The sequence below is a fragment of the Pantherophis guttatus genome, chromosome 7, assembly GCF_059756535.1.
Source record: "Pantherophis guttatus breed Tessera chromosome 7, ASM5975653v1, whole genome shotgun sequence".
In the NCBI taxonomy this organism is placed as follows: Eukaryota; Metazoa; Chordata; class Lepidosauria; order Squamata; family Colubridae; genus Pantherophis; species Pantherophis guttatus.
In genome coordinates this window covers 48,122,550-48,145,043 of record NC_142069.1, presented here as the reverse complement: position 1 = coordinate 48,145,043, position 22,494 = coordinate 48,122,550, and the positions used below count along the sequence as shown (strand labels likewise).

The 22,494-nt window shown below is 40.1% G+C and overlaps 1 protein-coding gene and 1 pseudogene across 2 annotated transcripts in view; one reads left to right on the top strand and one right to left on the bottom strand.

Moving 5' to 3' along the window:
• Positions 1-22,494, top strand: part of CAND1 (cullin associated and neddylation dissociated 1) — a 47,312-nt gene that overhangs the window by 9,915 nt on the left and 14,903 nt on the right. The window contains exons 7-9 of the mRNA XM_034402756.3: positions 11,579-11,724; positions 11,896-12,188; positions 12,622-12,763. Of these exons, the coding sequence (XP_034258647.1) occupies positions 11,579-11,724; positions 11,896-12,188; positions 12,622-12,763 (581 nt within the window). The remainder of the gene's footprint in view (positions 1-11,578; positions 11,725-11,895; positions 12,189-12,621; positions 12,764-22,494) is intronic.
• LOC148112834 (uncharacterized) lies at positions 17,110-20,703 on the bottom strand (annotated as a pseudogene). The gene has a single exon (XR_015728731.1). The product of XR_015728731.1 is annotated as an uncharacterized LOC148112834 (transcript).

The window sequence follows — 22,494 nt, the reverse complement described above, 5'->3', positions numbered from 1 at the left end:
AAGTGATTACATAACCCTAGGACACTGCAATTGTCATAAACATGAACCAGTTGCCAAGTATCCAAACTTTTTTTTTATTAAAAAGTTTTTTATTTTATAAACAAACAAACATACAATTCTTAATCAATCATACAGTGTATCATCTGAGTACATCTTTTGTATCTTCTTGTTATTCCTCCAGTATTTATCATATTTTAATTTTATCATTTCATTTATTGTGACATTCCCCCCAAATTTCTTACTTTTCTATTAATACATTTATCTATCTTTTTATTTTAGTAAAAAAAAATTTTCAACAACAATTTTATCCCCAACCATCCTTCAACCCCCCCTCCCCACACACACACACCCCGACTTCCCAGAGCAAAAAACAGGGTATAACATTTAACCAACATAAGCTAAAATAAACTAACTTACTACAAGATTCAAAACTCCCTCACACTCTTTAACTCCCCTTTTAAAAATTATTCATCAACCTTCCTTTTATAAATTCTCATCACATTTCACATTTGTTACTAAGATCCTTTCCATACCTTCTTATCAATAAGACATTCTTCAAAATATAAGTTTCAAAACTTTTTTTTTAAAAAAACTATCCATTAACTTTTAAGTTAACCATTTTAATACTTCAATAAGTTTCAAAAAGCTATCCAATTCTAATTAAGCATTTTTACTTCAATAAAACAATAATTATTACTAAAATCCTCCTCAAAAGAAATTAATCTTCCATTCTTCCTTTCTTTCTATATTTTTTCCAGTCCTTCTTCAGTAATACTTTCTTCTTCAGCATTGCTCCTCCCCCTGCTTTTATTTTCGAAAATTTTTGAATTTTGATTTGAGGTTGGTGTATCTTGAAAACTCGTTCTCTTCTTGGAATTATTTCCTCTGGTTTGAAACCCCCATTTCGAATCTTCCTGCTTATATAATCAATCAGTTCATTCCTCTGTCTGTAAGACCAAGAATTGTCACGATAAAATTTATCGGTTTGCAGTAAAGAGTATACTTGTTGCTTCTCCATTGAGAGTGGAGACAGCAGCCAGGATGGGTAGCAGCAGCCAATCAGCATGAAGGACTGAGTCTATCAATCACATCAAGTCCCGCCCTTGTTACCGGGCAGACCCGCTTTAGACTCAGTCCTTCAGCTTGATCTGGCGTGTGGGTCTTTAGCTCTACCTCGTTTCTGGCTATTTAGCTTATTTGGATGTTTTTCTCTGGCTTTTTGACTTCGGACTTCTAGACTACGGTTTTCCGCTTTTTCCCCTTAACAGTTGGATCGACTCTCGGACTTCTAACAACTTTCTGGTATCGTTCAGCCCTTTACTGCCCTTCTAGATAGGACACTATTTCTAACTGTAGCACCCCTGGGGGGGGCGCTTGTCTTCCTGGTGTATTTGCCTGGGCTGGGAGGCTTCCCAGAGGGACTGGCTCTACTCTACGGCCGTTTTAGCCCCCGTTGCAACTTGGGCGGCTAATTGCTTGTATCGGCAGGTCGCGCCGGCCATTTTAATTTCCCTCGCTCGCCCTCTGCAATTTTACATCGTCGGAGCCTTCGGTGGCCATTTTGATTGCCCTCAGTAGGTCTTGGCTTCTGGGTCAGGGCGGCGGCCATTTTTGTTTGCTCTTTTCTCCCCTGACGTCTCCTTGCCAGCAGAAGGTTTAGCTTCGGAGTCAGGGCGGCGGCCATTTTGTTTGCTTCTCTCCACATGGAAAGCTGCTTGCCAGCAGGAAGTTTAACTTCGAAGTGAGGGCGGCGGCCATTTTGACTGCTAATTTCGTCGTTTCTGGCCTCAATTTGACAAAAATCTCCCTTTATTCTGCTCTGCCTCTGTTTGACTATTAAAGTTACTGGACTTGCTGGATCTCAACAATAGTGGACCTGCTGATTCCACTTAGTGGCCTTACTGTTTGGACTTCCTTTGTACTTCCTACCTAGCTGTTATTACCTCATCAAGTGCCACTTTGGACTAAAATTTGCCCATTATTACTAGCCTTTGTGGAGCTCTCGCGCCCCCTGGCTCTTCTACACTGTGACTTTGCAGACGTTTATCAGAGGGGTTTGTCCACGCCCCCCCTTATTGTCTTGGCCTGCTCACATTGACTTTGTGACCTTGTGAAGTGTCCTACGCTCCTCTTGCTATTGCACGTGAGCCCCTTGCCAGCCATTATGCCTAAGGCGCTGTCAAAATCGAAACACGGCCGTAGGGCCGGGGCTAATGAAAGTGAGCATTCAGGCCCTCAGTCTGCTGATCGACCTTTAACTCGGGAGGCCTCTCAGGAGCCATCCCCAGTTTTGCACGAGCCTCGTGCCCATCATAGACCTGATAAACAGGTCTTGATGTCCAGAGCTGAAAAAAGGAGGGACAAAGTGTTGAAAAAATTATGTGACAAGGCCTGCGCTGATCTTACCTGCACTGTCTCTCAGTCTCCTGCAGTAAGGGTGACCTCAGCACCCTCAATACCTTCTCGCCCAGACACTCCGGATCAGATGTCACTCCAGGATTGTCCAGTGACCATCTCTACCACAAATCTCTGGGGCGCTGAGACCTCTGGTCAGCCTGCTTCTTCGGATCCGGATCCTGCGCAGGTCTCTTCTCTGTCTCCTCCTCCGACTGCCTCTGATCCTGAACCTCGGCCTGTTCAGGTTCCTGGCCAGCTTTCTCCGGAGCAGATACAACGCATGATTGATGCGGCGGTGCAGAAGTCTCTAGCCGCTCATTCCTGCCTTTCCAGCCGTGCGGGTTCCATGAGGTCAGCATCGCCCGTTTCTCCGGAACGGCCAACTCCTGAAAAGAGGCAATGCAGGGCTCCTGATTCTCCGTCCTGCTCTCATTCTACTCAGCCCTCAACCTTGGCGGATGCTGAGTATAGCGACTCCGGTCTCTCAGATGATGAGAATCTTCCTCCGGACCAGCCCTCCTTTACGGGGCTGTTTCCGCAATCGTTGTTCAAGTCGCTTCTGTTTAAAGCTGTTTCTACGGCTCGTTTGTCCTCTCCAGTCGTTGATCCTGTGCCCGCATCTCCAGCTGACTCATTGGATCCCATGTTTGTCGAACCTGCCAGACCAACTACATCTGTGCCAACCCCACCGCTCTTTTTGGACACAGTGAAGCGGCAGTGGTCTTCTCCTACTTCAACCGTCCTGCCCTCGGCTAATGACCGAAGGAACTTCCAGGTGGCTACAGAATTGGACTCCATCCTCCAAATCCCTTCTGTCGACGCGCCCATCGTCGCTTTACTGCCTAATGTCAACGTTCCAGGGGATCCGGACGAAGCACTTCGCCCGGACGAACGTAGATTGGACTTAGTCCTTCAACGGGCTCACCAAGGATCCGCCTGGGCTATTAGAGCTGCAACCTCAGCTTCATTCTTTAACCGGACTACCCTGCTCTGGTTGCGACAGCTGCAGGAATAATTGTCGCCTGATGATTTACGTATCAAACAGGACCTTAACAAAATCGTTGCAGCTCTGCAGTTCTCAGCTGACTCTTCCTTGATTGCCTCCCGCTTCGCTTCTAAAGCTCTTGCTTCCTCCGTGGCTGCCCGCCGCTTAGTTTGGTTGCGTCATTGGCAAGCGGACACTAGACACAAATGGCGCTTAGCCTCGGTTCCCTTTGGGGGTACCAGGTTGTTTGGAGATGCCTTGGAGCCGTTTCTCACTGAAACGAGAGACAAAAAGATCTTAGCTCCTATTTTCCGCAGGGGGGAGTCCCGTTTTTCCCCTTACACCCCTCGTTCTCAGTTTAGAGGTAACGATGCGGGTGGGTCTTCCTCCTTTGGTTTTTCTAGGCCCCCTACTAACTTTACTAGATTCCGTGGCTCTCAGGATAGGTCTGTTCGTGGTAGGCCCTTCGTGTCTAAACGGCCCTTTCGGGGGGGAGGAGGTCGTTCCTACCGACGCCGTCGCTAAGTGCATCTCCGGTCCTCCCATAGGCGGCAGATTGGCCCTCTTTGCTGCCTCTTGGGAGAGATCTATTTCCAATCAATGGGTCCTGGCCACGTTAAGATCTGGGTTGGCCATTGAATTCCTTTCCCCTCCTCCGAGTGCCTTTGTTTGCTGTCCGATTTCTCGTAATCCGGAAAAACGTGTCCTTATGGACGCTGCGGTACAGCATCTCCTTTCCATCAGGGCTATCCAACCTGTCCCTCCTGATAAACGGGGTACGGGTTTCTATTCCCGGGTTTTTCTGGTGCCTAAGTCCTCGGGGGGGTGGAGACCCATTCTGGACCTTAAACGGTTGAATCGGTATGTAGTATACCGAAAGTTTAAGATGCAGTCCTTAAAATCCATCCTTGACGGCGTTAGGAGGGGCGATCTCCTTTCTTCGATAGATCTCACTGAGGCCTATCTGCATATTCCAATTTGTCATTCCCATAGGCGTTATTTGCGATTTTGTTATGGGGGGGTCCACTATCAATACAGGGCCCTTCCCTTTGGCCTCTCCTCTGCTCCCCGCATCTTTACTAAGGTGCTAGCAGCCTTAGCTGCTTCCCTCAGGGTTCGTTCAGTTCGGCTTCTCTGCTACCTGGACGATATTCTGGTTCTGTCCTCATCCCTACAACAGGCTACTCGAGATCTTCAGCTTACTCTAGAGACCTTGGCCTCTCATGGCTTTTCGATTAATCTTGAGAAAAGCCACTTAATCCCTTGTACTTCCCTGGTCCATTTGGGGGCTCTCATTGACTCTGTCCAGGGGAGGGTTTTTCTTTCTACAGAAAGACAGGACAGTCTGCGAGGGTTGATATCCAGAATTGAAAGGTGTCGGGCTGTTTCACCTTACGTTCTTTCCCAACTCCTGGGGAAGATGATTTCGGCCATAACCATTGTTCCCTGGGCTCAGCTCCACTCCCGGGAGCTTCAATGGTTCCTTTTACCTTTTCAGAAGGCGGGCAGGGCCACATCAAGCAGGCCGATTCCTGTTCCCTCGGCTGTTCGCAGGTCCCTCAGATGGTGGACATCGCCAGCTCTGTCGGCCGGCTCCTTCTTCCTCGAGCCTCAACGAGTGGTGGTCACCTCAGATGCCAGTCTCCTCGGCTGGGGAGCTCATTGCCAGGGGCAGATAGCTCAAGGAACTTGGACTGTCCGAGAAGCCGCCCGTCCGATCAACTGGCTGGAATTGCAGGCTGTTTTCCTTGCCCTCCGGGCCTTCCATCACCTGGTGACCGGGGCACACGTGCTGGTGCTCACGGACAATGTCACTGCAAAGGCACACCTCAACAAACTAGGAGGCACCAGGTCGAAGTCCCTGCTTTCTGTAGTGCTGAAGTTAGGTCTCTGGGCGGAGCGCCATCTCAGCTCCATTCGCGCAGAACACATCTCTGGAACCAGCAACACTCAGGCGGATTGGCTGAGTCGACAACATGTGGACAATGCAGAGTGGCAGCTTCATCCTCGCATTTTTCAAGGTCTGATTCAGCGATTCGGCGTTCCTGTGATCGATCTCTTTGCCACGCATCTGAATGCCTAGCTACCTCTCTTCTTCGCCCGATACCCGGAGTCTCAGGCCGTTGCCACGGATGCTCTGCGATCCCCTTGGCCGCGGGGCCTATTGTATGCCTTTCCTCCGACCGGGCTGATTCCCAGGGTCATTCGCAAAATCCTGACAGAGCGGGCGGAGGTGATATTGTTGGCTCCCCACTGGCCTCGGAGGCCTTGGTTTGCGGACCTTGTGTCTCTTTCAGTCGCCCCTCCTTGGCGCCTTCCACACGATCAGGACGTTCTCATTCAAGGTGCCTTGTACCATCCGGATCTGCCTTGGCTCAATCTGACCGCCTGGCGGTTGAGCGGCGCTGTCTGAGTGACGCGAACATTCCAGGCGACGTGATTCAGATTATTCAAGCCTCTCGCCGCCCTTCGACAGAGCGAGTTTACTCGGCTACTTGGCGTGCCTTCTGCTCGTATTGTGCCAGTCATGGTGTGTCACCCCTTCAGGCTTCTATTGTGGACGTGTTGGTGTTCCTTCAGAAGGGTTTCTCGGAAGGCCTTTCTCCTAACACTTTGAGGCGTCAGATAGCGGCTATCTCATCAGTTCTTCGCTGTGGTTCTCTCTCGTCCTTGGCCCAACATCCTCTCATTCGCCGCTTCCTCCGGGGTGCTTCTAACATGTCTCCCCCGGTGTTACACCGCTATCCAACCTGGGATTTGCCGTTGGTGTTGAACTCGCTTATGGCTCCTCCTTATGAACCGTTGCGGACAACGAGCCTCCGATTGTTATCCTGCAAGGTCGCCTTCTTGGTGGCCATAATTTCGGCCCGCCGTATTTCAGAGATTGCCGCCTTGTCAATTCGCTCTGATCTATGTGTGTTTCATGCTGACCGTGTGGTACTCCGCCTGGACCCCACCTTCATCCCGAAGGTCAATTCGGTGTTTCATCGCTCCCAGGAGCTGATCTTACCTAATTTCTGTCCCAGACCGACTCATCCTCGAGAACGCCGTTGGCGCACTTTGGACGTTAGACGAGCTCTGCGGATTTACCTAAAGAGAACAGCTGGGGTTCGCCGTTCGGAGTCGATGTTCGTATCCTTCTTGCCTGTTTCCCTGGGCCTTCGCGTGACTTCATCTACAATCGGCCGCTGGATCCGACAAACCATTGCTTCGGCATACGACCTCCGTTCTCTCCCGCGACCGGCACGTATAACAGCGCACTCCACCCGCAGTGCTTCTACGTCGGCTGCCTGGTCTACTCAGGCTTCATTGCTCGAGATTTGTCGGGCGGCGACATGGGTTTCACCTGTTCCCTTTATTCGGCACTATAAAATTGACTCCTTTGCTTCGGCGGAGGCTGCATTTGGTAGACAGGTGTTACAACAGGTCATTTCTGGGGAGGATGTTTCGCACCAGTCTGGTCCCACCCCGGCTTCGGGACAGTGAACTGGGGTATGTCCCATCCTGGCTGCTGTCTCCACTCTCAATGGAGAAGGGGCGTTGGTCCTACCTGATACGCTCCTTCTCGTTGAGTGGAGACAGCAGCCAGACCCTCCCTTTAGTGTTTTTTCTTCAGTCTGGTGCTTTCAACCTTGTTTTTTCTTCTGGACTCTGTTCTTCGTTTCCCACACGCCGAGTCTATCTCTTCAGTTCTTCGCCTAAAGCGGGTCTGCCCGGTAACAAGGGCGGGACTTGATGTGATTGATAGACTCAGTCCTTCATGCTGATTGGCTGCTGCTACCCATCCTGGCTGCTGTCTCCACTCAACGAGAAGGAGCGTATCAGGTAGGACCAACGCCCCTTTTCAATTAGTTGCATGGAAGCCTCTGCCAAAGCCTCTGTTTCCGCTGTGCCAACCTCCATCTCAATCCTGACAGCTGCTTTTTTATCCTCCAAAGTCACATTATTCTGGTTAATTTCATCATCTTTTCCAGCCAGCAAATCATTGTTATTCTCCAAGTTATGTTTTTGAAAAGTTCTATCAATTGATTCCAACAAAGCAGAAGTAAAAGAGTTTAAAAGTTCTTGAAAAACCTTTACAGTCACAACTTGTGAGTTTGCTGACTCACCAGACAAAGATCCTCCAGCCCTAATGTCAGCCATATTTCAATCTTCACTTTATATTTATTCAGCTATCAGGTCAATAAGTCCAACTATTTTCCGCACAGTTTAGAAATATAAATTAGTTGAAATCAATACCATAGTCTTTTCCATTCCGCTTCCACTTTAAATCTTTTTCTTAATGTGTAATCCAGTAGCTTTAACAATGTTACACACGTTAACAAGCACTTTCACTAGTAAGTTTCGTCAGGCGCCATTTTTCCCCTTTTTAAACGGAGTTAAAGATCAGTACTTGTGTTTTTTGTTCTCCTGATTTGCTCTGCCAGCATCCAAAGTCCAAATTTCTTATAATCCTTAAAATTGCATTGCTGGTGTGGTTGTGACGCCTCGGTCTGCATAAAGCAGACTCATCCCGGATCCGGAGCAACTGAAGGGCTTTCAGGGAGCTCTCACCCTGCAAACCCCAGGCTTAAAAAGAAAAACCTGGGGGTCTAGGGGAGCTCTACCCAGACTCTTCTGCTCTTCTCTCCCCCTTTTTCCCTGGGGGAGAGTTTCGAGCCGCTAGACAGCTGATTTTCGCTGTTCTAGCGGCTAACGGAATCACGGGGCTGGAGCTCCTGAAGGAGCGTCCATCGGCGTTCGCAGAGCCACCGGACGTCCCGTATCCAAACTTTGATCACATGACCATGGGGGTTGCTACAACAGTCATAAGTATGAAAAATAATCATAAGTCACTTTTTTCTGTTCCATTGTAACTTCAAATGGTCACTAAATAAATTGTTGTAAATCAAGGATTACCTGTATAGACTATATACAATAGAATACCATATAGAATACTGAATTGCTTTATATTAGATTTTCCAATTGGTTCTTTTGAGAAGTGTTAATCAAACCTGAGAAATGTTTCTATTATTTATACCCTTATCTATAAAAGAAGTGAGCATTTTTGTTGTTTTGGACTTATGAGGTTGGAAGAAGTTTTGTAAATAACAGCTGAAAAATTCATCTTCATCTACAGTCAGGTCTTTGATTCTTTGGAGACACTGTAGTGGGAAGTTGATGGAATATTTACTTCTCTCTGTGAGTTGTCCAAGCATTTTTGTCAGTTCTTTAACGATGTTGTAAGTAGTAACGATACAATTGAATGGAGAGGAATGTTTGGCTTGTGTGTTTTGGGGTGTCCATAGAGCATGGGAGGACAGATCCCCTGCTATTTCATTTGCCACTGTTCTTTAGTGATTTGACCTTTCTTGGTAAGGTCATTGAAAGTTCTCTTGATTTGGTTGTCTAGTTTGATCCAGTTGTATAGAAGATGAAATCATGGTCTCATTTGATGTCACACACTACATATCCATAGATCCAGAACTAGAAAAGGAATCCATGACAGCACTACTACACAGCACACCAGGCCTAACCAAATATACCTGGATTGAAAGACAGAGAGAATCATGGACCTTATAACCTTTACTAACCTATAACAATATACTTCCAGTTTAACAGACAAATATACCAACAAATGAAAGGAACAGTCATAGGATCATGGGTTTCAGGACTCATAACAGACACTGTAATGCAACACCTTGAATCTATAGCACTCCCATGACAATAATCTAAAATATGGATCCAGTACATAGCACCTTTATTATAATAAAAAGAACCAACTAGAGAAAACACTTGAAACTATCAACATCATCTTCAAAGGAATAAAATTCACAAGGGAAGAACAAAAGAACAATGCTACCTTTCCTGAATACCCTAATCAGTAAAGGCAGTGATGGCAAATTAGAAACACAAGTCTATCATAAAAGTACCCACCAAGTGCTCCACTACCAAAGTAAAAACCCAACCTCCCACAAGAGAAGCTGTGTAAGAACACTATTTAGATGAGCACAAACACACTATTGTAACTCTGAACATTGGAAAAAAGAAACAGATCATCTATACAACATCTTCCAACAAAATAGATACCTAGGCAACTTTATAAAAAACTGCCTGACCACTTAATTTACTATAGTACAACCAACACAAACTGTAAAAAAGATAATGTTGCCATACATCAAAAACATCTCAGAAACCACCAACTGACTATTACAACTACATGGCATCACTGTAGCTCATAATCAACTAAAGCCCTCCGAAACATCCTAAGTAAACCAAAAGACCCAGCTGCCGCCCCGCCCCCCCAAAAACCCAGGAATCATCTACAATATACACAATAAGGATTTTAAGAGCCACTATGTAGGAAAACAGGCAGAAGACTAAAAGCACATCCCTGAATACCAAGAAGCAGTCAGGAGACATGATGAAAAGTCCGTAATTTCACAACATGTGGATAGATTCAACCATAGTATCAACTGGGAAACTGACCATCCTAAACCAAGCCAAGTCTAAAAACACTCGAGAACTTCTGGAAACTTGGCACTCGGACAAATCAGCCATCAGCAGGCACATAGAAATAAACAATTTCTACATGCTGCTCAAAAGAGACAATCAAAAAGCAAAAAAGGAAATAAAAAGACCAGCATCTCCCCACCAGCAATCAGTATCCCGTGAGCAGAGATTAACACCTAGATTAATATTAGACCAACAATCAAGAAGTAAACAGTACAATCAAGGAACTGCCAATGCAGACAAACAAGCTAACAGCAAACAATAGCCAGTCAAGGAAATTTCCAAGGTCACTTCCACCAACATTGAAAAGGCAAGCCACTTGTATATAAAAATAACATCAAACCCACTCCCTTCTAGCATTGATAATGTTACCTAGTTTGGCAATGAAATGTCTGCAAGAAAAGCACCAAGCACAATCTAATCCTGAGCTACAAATATTCTCTGGCATTAGAATCTCTGATCCGAATCCAGAAAGCTCTTATGGTTTTCTTTTGCATAAATTCTGTCATATAACTTTCTAAACATTGAAGAGAGTTAAGTGTCATATGGATTAGTTTGATACTTTTTCACTTTCCATTACAGAGGGTTTTCCCCCCTCTTTTTGGTCCATGCCAAGCTTAGCTAAAAGCTGATTCCTCAGAAGAGGGAAAGGTTCTTTTTTCTTATCTATATATATAAAAGCGAAAACCACTCATGCATTAATCACGAAATCTCCAGAACCGTAAAGCCTACAAACTTGAAATTTGCCACATATGTTCCTCTTGGCTTCTAGGTGCTCACTAAGAAAGGATTTTTCGAAATGACAGTCATAGCATTAATATTTCCTATATTATAACACACACTGATGCTAATTAGTTAGACGTTCTACTCCCCCTCCCAACTTGAAAATAACTCTGGAGAGAATGGGATAGCCTGAGGGAGAGAAGGGAAGTGATCTATGGGACCAGCCTGAGGGGGAAAAGAGAGGATCTATGGGGCCAGCCTGAGGGAGAGGAGAGGAGAGAATCTATGGGGCCAGCCTGAGGGAGAGAAGGGGGTAGGATAAGAGAGGCTTCTGTGGAGCTAGCCTGAGGGAGAGAAGGGGGGAGAGGAGAGGCCAATCATAACTATTCATTAATTTTCAAACTCTTTAAGTGTCGATTTATCAAGCCCGATTACATAGTTTCGTAGCGGAGCAGGGTATTCAGCTAGTATAAATATACATTTCACACTTACAATAAATCAAATGAGAAATTGTACAAATTATTTGGATGGAGACAGATAAGAGATTTGTTTACTAATTAACTAATAAAAAGAGCTGACATCATCAATTCAGCACATTGCCATATTAAACCAGTAGTTTTGCTTGAGATTTTGATCAGCCATCCAATAATATGTTATACAACATGGTCAGCTGTGCAAATATTTTAAATAAACACACTTCCCTAGATGAACTTAGAGTATTCCCTCTAAGTTCATCCTAAATGTTAGGCACTTACTTTTAGAGGAAAGAAGTGTACCATTCCAACAGCTTGACCTGGGAATTTCATATTCTTAAGGAGAATAAAAGAAGCAGATTTACAGATAATGTTAAAATGTGAACGCCATATATAGATGCTTCAGGGCATAAGCATAATAACAGCATTTACATTCCCTTTGTATGACTAAGTAATGTAATAATGCTTAATTATTAATAGTCATCTAATTATTACTTTTATTATACAGATGCCCTAAAGAAGTTTATCCTCATGTAACCACCATTATAAACATTTGTCTTAAGTACCTTACCTATGATCCCAATTACAATTATGATGATGAAGATGAAGATGAAAATGCTATGGATGCTGATGGTGGAGATGATGATGACCAAGGTAGTTTGTGTTAGAAATAAAACTATATATATATACAAATTTTATAAAATGCAAACTAGTATTGCAGTCTGTCTATATTATATTATATATATATATATATATATTAGTGTTATCTCTTTTTAATCATGACTACATAACTGTAAAACCTGGTATCTTTTTATTCTTTTCAAGGGAGTGATGATGAATATAGTGATGATGATGACATGAGCTGGAAGGTTAGACGTGCAGCTGCAAAATGCTTGGATGCTGTAGTCAGTACAAGGCATGAAATGCTGCCAGAGTTCTATAAGACAGTATCCCCTGCTTTAATTGCAAGATTCAAAGAGCGGGAGGAGAATGTAAAAGCAGATGTTTTTCATGCATACCTCTCTCTTCTAAAACAAACTCGACCTGTACAGAGTTGGCTCTGTGATCCTGATGCAATGGAGCAAGGAGAAACACCTTTAACAATGCTTCAGAGTCAGGTTAGTAAAGAAAAGCATCCATAGCACTAACATTTGATGATGCAAAGTGCTCTGTGTGTGTGTGCGTGTGTGTGTGTATTTAAAGCAGTATACAATTATATTACTCTTAACTGTAATGAACTGTCTAGATCAAATACAAATATTTTGTGATATAGAAGCTTGAATCATGCTGTTCAGCTTTTAGACAGCTACTTTTGATTTGTGGAGGTTAAAACTGCTACATCATAATACTACAAAGTACAAAGATACAGTGGAAATGTGGAATGTGGAAATATTCTGAGAACAGATTATTAGTCTAGGTGAGCACTTGGCCTAACCCAGCAGGGCTCATCTTGTATTCTTATTTCTATCGTTTTATTAAAAGCCATTCATAATTTGTGTATTTGTATAGGGAGCATAATGGTTGGATTATTTTATGCACATATAATTACAGGTTCCCAATATTGTTAAAGCTTTGCATAAACAGATGAAGGAAAAAAGTGTGAAGACTCGTCAGTGCTGTTTTAATATGCTAACTGAATTGGTCAATGTATTGCCTGGTGCTCTCACACAACACATTCCTGTACTTGTTCCAGGTATGATTTTGTGGATTTTGCTTTAAAACTATTGTGAACTTTAACATGTTTTTAAGCACTCCTTAGTTTTGAGTCAACCCTATGTCTTCTTCAGTCATTGTACAACTATGCTGTAGCATTATATGAGAACACAATTCAGATATGCTATTTGGTGATTGAGTCTCCAAATAGTATCACCCAAATATCCAAATTGAATCATATGCTTGGACTTTCTTGGGATGATTAACTTGACCTCTGCATTTTAGAATACAAAGCATATAGCTAAAATAATAGTCAAATATTTATAAATTGGAGCAGGGAAGAAATAATGTTTTCTCCAAATAGAATATTTTATATTAATGCCAAAGTTTTGAAATATTTTTTTATTATTCTGATATGTTGAAAGTTTGAAAGGAGTAAATACATGGATAAGATTTAGAGAAATGTTCTATAGAGAAACAGGAAAGAAGTAATGGAAGTAAATATCTATGCAAAGAAAAGACTGGAAAGGACAAAATTGAGACGTTTCTAAATAAAATTGCCATAAATCTTTCCAATTTCATGGAACAGCTGTTGGTTTTATGTTAAAATTGTGTCAAAATCATGACAACAGCTAAATTATAGATAGAACTCTGCTGCAAACTTATTTTAAGACCATGGTCTATCAAGCTCTGTTCCTTATTTAAATGAAGTAAAGGTTTAAATCTGTGATGGCGAACCTATGACACGAGTGCTAGAGGTGGCACTCAGAGCCCTCTCTGCTGGCATGCGCGCCATCACCCCGGGTCAGATCTCCATGGTATTTTTTTATTTTTTATTTTTATTATTATTTTTAACATTTTATATTTTAAATTACTAACATTACAAACAACATATACAATATTTCACCCTGTGCTATACATAAGAAAGGAAGATTTGGTTCTTCGGATATATCCTCATGATCGCCAAAATCCACGTTCTCGGGGTACAGGTACCGAAGCATCCAATTTTCCCAGCGCATAGTCCACAAATGGTTTCCAAATTTTCCAGAAAATATCTTCTTTATAGTCACCATTTCTAATTTTAATATCACATGTCATTTTATCATTTAAAGCTAATTTCCACATTTCACAATACCATTCTTCTATTCTAAAATTCACATCTAATTTCCAATATCTGGCTATTATAATTCTACCCATTATAATCATAATTCTAATCAATTCTTTCTCATATTTTGTTGGTTCTATTTCCTTAATTATCAACAGTAATATAGTTTCTGGTCTCAATATTATTGCTTTCCCCATCATTTCAAATATCATTTCCTCCAATTGTTGCCAAAACTTTTTAACTTTATCACATTTGTACCACATATGTTCATAAGTCCCTAATTCCATATCACATCTCCAACATTGTTTACTAATTTTTTTATCCATCAATGACAACCTTAATGGAGTTCAATACCATTTCCAAACAACCTTATAATTATGCTCTTTAATCCTTACAGATAAAGTCTTCATAATTCTACTCTTCCAATTCACGTTCCAATCTAAATCTGATATTTTAATATTAAGTTCTTTTTCCCAATTCATCTTCATCACCCTTTGTGGTTTTCCATCAAAATTTATAATCTTATATATCTTACTAACGAGTCCCTTTAGCCCAATTTCATCTTTCATAATTTGGAATACTAAATATTCAAATTCAGTTTTACTTCTACTTATCGAACAATTGTCCCTTACCTTCTTAGTCCATTTTTCTATCTGTATTTTTTCAAACCAGCCTAAACCCAATTTTTCAATGATTTCTTTTTTTCTCCTTTCATTTTCTGAAGTTTTTAACCAATCTATTATAGTTTGTATATTTTCATCTTCCATTACCCTATCACGACTTATATTAGTTTTAATCGGCCAATTTTCAATTGTCTTCCCTAAGAAAATTATATCTGGAATTAAAATTTTAACAAATTTGTTCCAAATTTTACTCAGTCCCTTTAACCAATAGCTATTAATTACACATTTTGATTTTGCTTTATCTAAAAACCATGTTGAGCCAAATCTCTTGATGTCCTTTAATTCTAATTCTCTCCAATGACTATCTTCATCTTTAAATATTTTTACCACAGTCCGAATAGCATAAGCCCAATAATAATTGAGTAGTTTGGGGATTCCTAATCCACCTTCCTTTTGATTTTGATACCACATTTTCTTCACTAATCTAGGTCTTTTCCCACCATTACAAAATTTATCCAATTTCTTCTGATATCCTTCAATATCTTTCTCTGTCAAGTTTAACTGTAACATCTCAAATAAAAAATTAAACTTTGGCAACAACATCATCTTACACATTGCAATTCTACCAAACCAAAACAACTTTATCATTTTATATTTATCTATCTTTTTCTCAATTTCATTCATCGCCACATCATAATTTAATTTTTTCATTTCTTTAACTTTGAGTGAAAGTGTTATGCCCAAATATTTCAATGTTTTTTTAATCCTTATCCCAAGTTGTTCTTGCATATTCTCCCGCTCCTTACCATTATTATTCATTAATAATTCAGATTTTGACCAATTTATTTTCAAACCTGTCATTTCCTCAAATTCTTCCAAATGCTTATGTATCTTTTTCAAATCTTTCTCTATATCTTTCAAAATAATCAAAGTATCATCCGCATACAGATTTATCTTATATCCCTTATACCCTTCCAATTCTTCATCTTTTTCTATCATTTTAGTCAAAATTTCCATAACTAATAAAAATAATGTTGGAGACAGGGGACATCCTTGTCTTGTACCCACTTCCAATCTTATCTCTTCTGTCAGCCTTCCATTCACCTTCACTCTTGCACTACTTTTTTGATACAGTTTTGAAATAACATGTATAAACTTATTACCAAAACCTAGTATCTCAACAGTTGTTTTAATAGTTTCCCATTGTACAGAGTCAAAAGCTTTAAAAATATCTAATGATATTATACCTATTTTATCAGCATTATATTCAGCAACATCTATAATATTTAATACTCTTCTGACAATATCACTCATGTATCTACCCTTCACAAAACCTACTTGGTTATAATTTATATATCTATCTATAAATCTACTTAATCTATTACTTATAATGGCAGTAAATATCTTTGCATCTTGATTAATTAAAGAGATGGGCCGATAGGACTCAATCCTTTCTAAGTCTTTATCTGGTTTAGGGATTATAGATATCACCGTTCTGTTCCATGACAACGGAACTTCTCCACCATGTAAAATTCCGTTAAATAGTTTTTGCAATTTTGGTATTATTATTTCCTTAAATTCTTTATAAAACTCAGCAGGTAATCCATCTTCACCTGGAGCTTTCCCTAATTTTATTTTTTGTATTACTCCATTAATCTCGTCTTGTGTTATATCTTCTTCCATTAAATCTTTATAGGTTTGGTCAATTTTCACAACATGTTTTTCTAAATAGCTTCTCAGTTTTCCCCAATCAATTAATTTTTTCAAATATAAATTTTGAAAAAAGTTCCTGACTACTTCACATTTTTCTAATTTTTTATAGCGTCTTATACCCTTATCATCTATCAAGGCTCCAATTTCTCTCTTCTCTCTTTTATTTTTCGCCATCCTTGCCAATAACTTAGAGTTTTTATTGCTAAATTGAAAAAAATTCCTATTTAAATATCTCATATTCTTTTTTACCAATTCTATATCTTCTTCTATCAATTTATTTTTTAGCAAATTTAATTCCTCCAAAAAAAAATTTTCTTTAGTAAGCAAAAATTGATTTTCCAATTCTTTAATCTGGCTTTTATCTTTTTCAATTTTATTTTTATAATTTTTATATTTTCTGCTTGATAACTTGATACTTTCTCCTCTAAACACTGCTTTCATCGCATCCCAAACAATTTCAAATTTAACCTCTCCATTATCATTCAATCTCCAACATTCTTCCCATTTTTTAAATATCCATTTTTTATCCTCCTCATTTTTATACAGTTTTTCATCATATCTCCAACAACTTCCTTTTTTCTCAAAATTAAAATCTATTTCCATCGTAACTTCTGCATGATCAGAATCCTTAAAAATTCCCACATCTATCTTATCCACATTATTCAACAAATCTTTAGAAACTAAGATATAGTCAATTCTTGAATATGTATTATGTATCTTAGAGTAAAAAGTGTACACTCTTTCAGTTCCTTTCACTTCTTTCCAGACATCCACCACGCCGTTTTGAAACATCCATTTATTTAAGGTCCCCATTTTATTTGCTCCTCCACAACGAGTGGGGTTAGTACTATCTATTTTATCTCTAATTAAATTAAAATCCCCAGCCACAATTACTTTCCCTACACTTTCAATTTCCAAAATTTTAGTTATTTTTTCAAGAAATTCTTTTTGCTTCTCATTTGGTAAATATAAATTAACCAGTGTCACTTTTTCCTCGTTAATATTTCCCACAATTATTACATATCTTCCTTCTTCATCCACAATTACTTGTTCTTTTTCAAAATATACCCTATCTGATATCAATGTAGCAACTCCTCTAGCTTTTGAAGTTCCAAAAGATTTTTCATAAATTTGCATACCCTTTATATACATTTTATTTGAGTCTTCAGATTTCTGATGGGTTTCTTGCAAAAATAATATATCTGGTAGATCTCTTTTAATTTTAAGTTCCAATCGTCTTCTCTTGATCTGATTCCCTGTACCCTTCACATTCCATGTCATTATTTTTATTAAACCCATTTAAACTGTAACTTTTTTAATCCTTTCCCCTCCTCTTCCTTTCTGTGCCCAGATCCCAGCACCAATCTCCCACATTCCAAACAACATTCAACATAGAAGAAAAAAAACAATTAAAAAAAAACAAAAAAGGACAAAAAACACATCAAACATTAAATAACAAACAATCTTCGTCCCCCACATCCTCAATTGGTTTCCGCCTCTATAAAGAGAGTGGGGGAGAGGGGACGTGCCAATGGTCGGGTCACTTCTTTCAGGTAGTCTACTTAAATTCATCTCTCAGAGAAAAGGGTGGTAACTTCTCCCCGCACTCAGCTTCCTGCAATTCTTTTTCAAGATCCTTGAATTTCTTATCCGCTCCATCTCCCATTATATCATCACGACTTTTCTTTTGTTCAACCATCGCAGGTGAGATTTCCTTCCGCTTTAGTCCTTTAGGATCTTGTCCTCCAGCAGCCCCTTTTTCTTCTGGTGTTGATGTTTTTGCATATGTTCCACCCATCTTGAGCATTTGATCTTTTATCTCTGTTACATCCTCATACTTTACAATCAATCCAAGTTCATGTAAGTATAACACTGCATCTGTTTCCAAAGTAATTATTTGCATTCTTCCTTTATAAAAAAATTTTTAGTTGCTGTGGCGGTCTCCAATTATATTTAATTCCATTGTCTCTCAGAACCTTTGTGATTGGTTTCAAAAAAAATCTCCACGCCCTTTCTTCTCTTGATATATCTGGAAAGACTTGAATAATTTTCTCCTCAAATTTCAAAGCTTCACCCATCTCTCTCACTTTCACCATCACTTCCAATTTGTCACTAAGATTTGCAAATCTGACAAGTACATTTCTATTTAAGACGTTTTGTCTTTTAAACCCAATTCTAAAAACACTTGCCAGATTTGTTGCTGTAAATGTGATTTGTGTATCCAAGTCATTGAGCCATTTTAAAACTCGTTTCAAATTGTCCACTTTTTCTTCTTGAATTCCACGAATAACCAGATTATATTTCCTCGCTTCTTCTTCCAAAAGACAAATATTTTTATCTTGTTGTTCATTTTTAAAAAAGATTTCTCCAATTTGCCGATCTATCTTTGCATCATGTGTATGAATCTGCTCAATTTCATCTTTAATTATTGTCATTTCTGCTGTTTGCTTTGCAAAATTTTCATTCATTTCTTGCTTCATTCTTTTAATTTCCAATGTCATATTATCCATACTATCTGACAGTCCTGATATCTTTTCACTAATTTTGGTTAAGGCCACAGCAACTTGTTGCATTTCTAAAGATTGTTGGGTCGCCATTTTTTAATAAGTTTTAATTATCCACTTTTGCCAAGAGGGTCTGTAATGAAGATTAAGGGACAGCAATCCAATATTGAAGCTGAGACAGCTTATTATTGCACCCAAAAGGACCAGCAATAAAAGTTGATAGTTCTCAATTCACCTTACGTAATTTCCCTAAAAAAAAAAAGCTAACATCCGTTGGAAGGCACTGCCCAGAAATGCGTTTTGCCGCTTCAACTCAGGCACTTTCACAAACAAAAGATCAACTTAAAGTTCACATATTCTTCCAAGAGAGAAAAAAAAAACCCTTCCACCAGTCTTTTGATGTTCCGTGCCTTTATCCCACAGCAAAAACAAACACAGATCGCGGTAATAATGAGAACAAAGGCAGCTATTTACTCCAAATATGCAATTGCGACTGCCTATCTGGTCACCCCTCGCTCCTTCCACTTTCCCACGCTATGAAAAGCTTCAAAATTTGAGTCATTCAGGGTGACCTACCGATTCCAAAGTCAGTCTGCTGGGCCAGCAGCTCTTCCGATACAATTTATAAAATTTTGGTCCTTATCGGTGCATTTCAAACACTTTAATCCACATTTATCTTCCGTAAAATGCCCTGCGAAGTGGAGAAAACGTCCTCACACCACCACGGCCATAACCACGCCATGGTATTTCTTTTGTGAGCTGTTTCCCTGCAAACAACGAAACAGAAGCTCACAAAAGAAAAAGATCTTACCTCTTGCTGTGTTGACAGTGTTGAGATGCGCCGCCTCCCAACGGCCAGCTGGTCTTCGGGTCTCTGCTGTTCATGTGTGCGTATGTCCGTGCATGTGCATGTTCATGCACGTGCACACCTTTTAGTTTGGGCATGCACGGGTGGGCGCATTTTGGGCACTCAGTGTCTAAAAGTTTGCCATCACTGGTTTAAATGGTTGCTGCTAAGATATGGCATTACAGAAGGAGAAAATACATGTAGCTCAGGGTTCAGGAACTACAGTTGCAAGAAAAAGTATGTGAACCCCTTGGGATTACGTGGAGTTTTGCATGAATTGGTCATAAAATGTGCTCTGAACTTCATCTGTCACAACAATAGAAAAACACAGTCTGCTTAAAATAATACTACACAAACATTAGATGTTGCCATGGTTTAATTGAACATAACATGTAAACATTCACAGTGCAGGGAGGAAAAAGTATGTGAACCTTTGGACTTAATAACTGGTTGACCCTCCTTTGGCAGTAATAACCTCAACCAAACGTTTCCTGTAGTTGCAGATCAGACCTGCACAACAATCTGGAGTAATTTTGGACCACTCCTCTTCACAAAACTGTTTCAGTGTAGCAATATTCTTGGGATGTCTGGTGTGAATCGCTCTCTTAAGGTCATGCCACAGCATTTCAATCGGGTTGAGGTCAGGACTCTGACTGGGCCACTCCAGAAGGCGTATTCTGTGCTGTTGAAGCCATTTTTTTGTTGAATTACTTGTATGCTTTGGGTCATTGTCCTGTTGCATCACCCATCCTCTGCGGAGCTTCAGTTGGTCTGAAGTTGGTCAGATGGTCGTACATTTTCCTGCAAAATGTCTTGATAAACTCTGGAATTCATTTTCCCATCAATGACAACAATCTGTCCAGGCCCTGAGGCAGCAAAGCAGCCACAAACCATGATGCTCCCTCCGCCATGTTTTACAGTGGGGATGAGGTTTTGATGTTGGTGTGCTGTGCCTTTTTTTCTCCACACATAGTGTTGTGTGTGCTTCCCAAACAACTCAATTTTGGTTTCATCTGTCCACAGTATATTTTGCCAGTAGTACTGTGGAACATCCAGGTGCTCTTTTGCAAACTTCAAACGTGCTGCAATATTTTTTTTTGGACAGCAATGGCTTCCTCCGTGGTGTCCTCCCATGTACTCCATTCTTGTTTAATGTTTTCCTTATTGTAGATGTGTCAAAAAAAATGTTAGCATGTGCCAGAGATTTCTGTAGGTCTTTAGCTGACACTCTAGGATTCTTCTTTACTTCATGAAGCATTCTGCGCTGTGCTCTTACAGTCATTTTTACAGGACTACCACACCTAGGGAGAGTAGCAACAGTGTTAAACTTTTTCCATTTATAAACAGTCTGTCTTACCGTGGACACATGAACATCAAGGCTTTTGGAGATACTTTTGTAACCCTTTCCAGCTTCATGCAAGTCAACAATTCTTGATTGTAGGTCTTCTGAGAGCTCTTTTCTGCGAGGCATGGTTCACATCAGACAGTGCTTCTTGAAACCAGTAAACCCAAAACAGGTGTGTGTTTTTAAAGGGCAGGACAGCTGTCAGCAACACATCCAATATCATCACACTGATTGGAGTCAAGGTTGGCTCACTCCTGGCTCCAATTAGCTCTTGGAGAAATCATTAGGCTAGGGGCTCACATACTTTTTCCTCCCTGCACTGTGAGTGTTTACATGTTATGTTCAATTAAACCATGGCAACATCTAGTATTTGTGTAGTATTATTTTGTGTAGTATTATTTTAAGCAGACTGTGTTTTTCTATTGTTGTGACTTAGATGAAGTTCAGAGCACATTTTATGACCAATTCATGCAAAACTCCACGTAATCCCAAGAGGTTCACATACTTTTTCTTGCAACTGTACATGTGGAGTCCTTGGTGCTTCCTGACTTGGTTGTTTTCATGCAAACATTTCATTTCCCGACTAGGTAATAACTTCAGTGCTAGAAGGAAGTGGGATTTTCTCTCTGTTTATATAGAGTAACTAGGCTGTTGTTTTATCAGAAGCGACCTAAGATTAAATACATTGACATTCTTTGTATAAAGGATTTTGGTAGGAGCATTACTTCTTGGTAGGCGATTGGACCAAGTAATGTTACTATTATTTTTACTATAGCATTGCCATTTATTTGTTTATTTATTGGATTTTTTTAATCTTAATTTTGTTTGGATAAAATCACTGACAGATGACTATCTGAATATCATGAACGCTTGGCAGAGAAATGTGAAATAATGAGTTAATAAAATTGGAGTGTTGATGTGGATGAAGTGCATCTCTGAGGAGGAGGAGTTTCATAGTGGAGATGATGTAACTGAAAATGCTATAGTTTGGATAGTTGGCTATGGAACCTTGCCACTGATGCCACCATTGTGCCAATTTCAAAGGTCATAAAGATTGGGCTGGCATGTATAAGATAAATATTTCAGTAAATGAATGTTAAGCCATTTAAGGCCTAAAAAAATGAGAAGAAAACTTTGAACTAGGCTTTGAAAGGCTAGTCATGCAGATAGTGGATTATAGGTGCAATAAAATTCTGACCTTATGTGCTACATAGTTACAAGCAGACAGATTATGTATCTGCTGAAGCCCATATAGTTTGGATACAAGGCCTTTCTGATACAAATCACTGTGACATGACTATCCCCAAAATAAAAGTTTACTATGGTATTAGAGAGAAAGAGAAAGAAATGACCATAGGCAATTAACTATCAGTAAGTACTTTTTGCTTTTGTAGTCACTGGGCCTTTGGTGGAAAAAAGCTGCATCAAAGAGTTCTACTAAGATAGCCATCAACCTCTTCAGGAAGAGGTGCGGTTCTGTAAGAATTTACTATTTTCTCACTTCTGAGACTTTGTAGTGTAAAAGTAGAAAAATATTTATTGACATACAGGTTACAAAATATTTATTGAAATGCGGCTAACAAATGGAGATAATATCTATTTCCCTTATTGATTTTTGTGTTACTTAAATATAA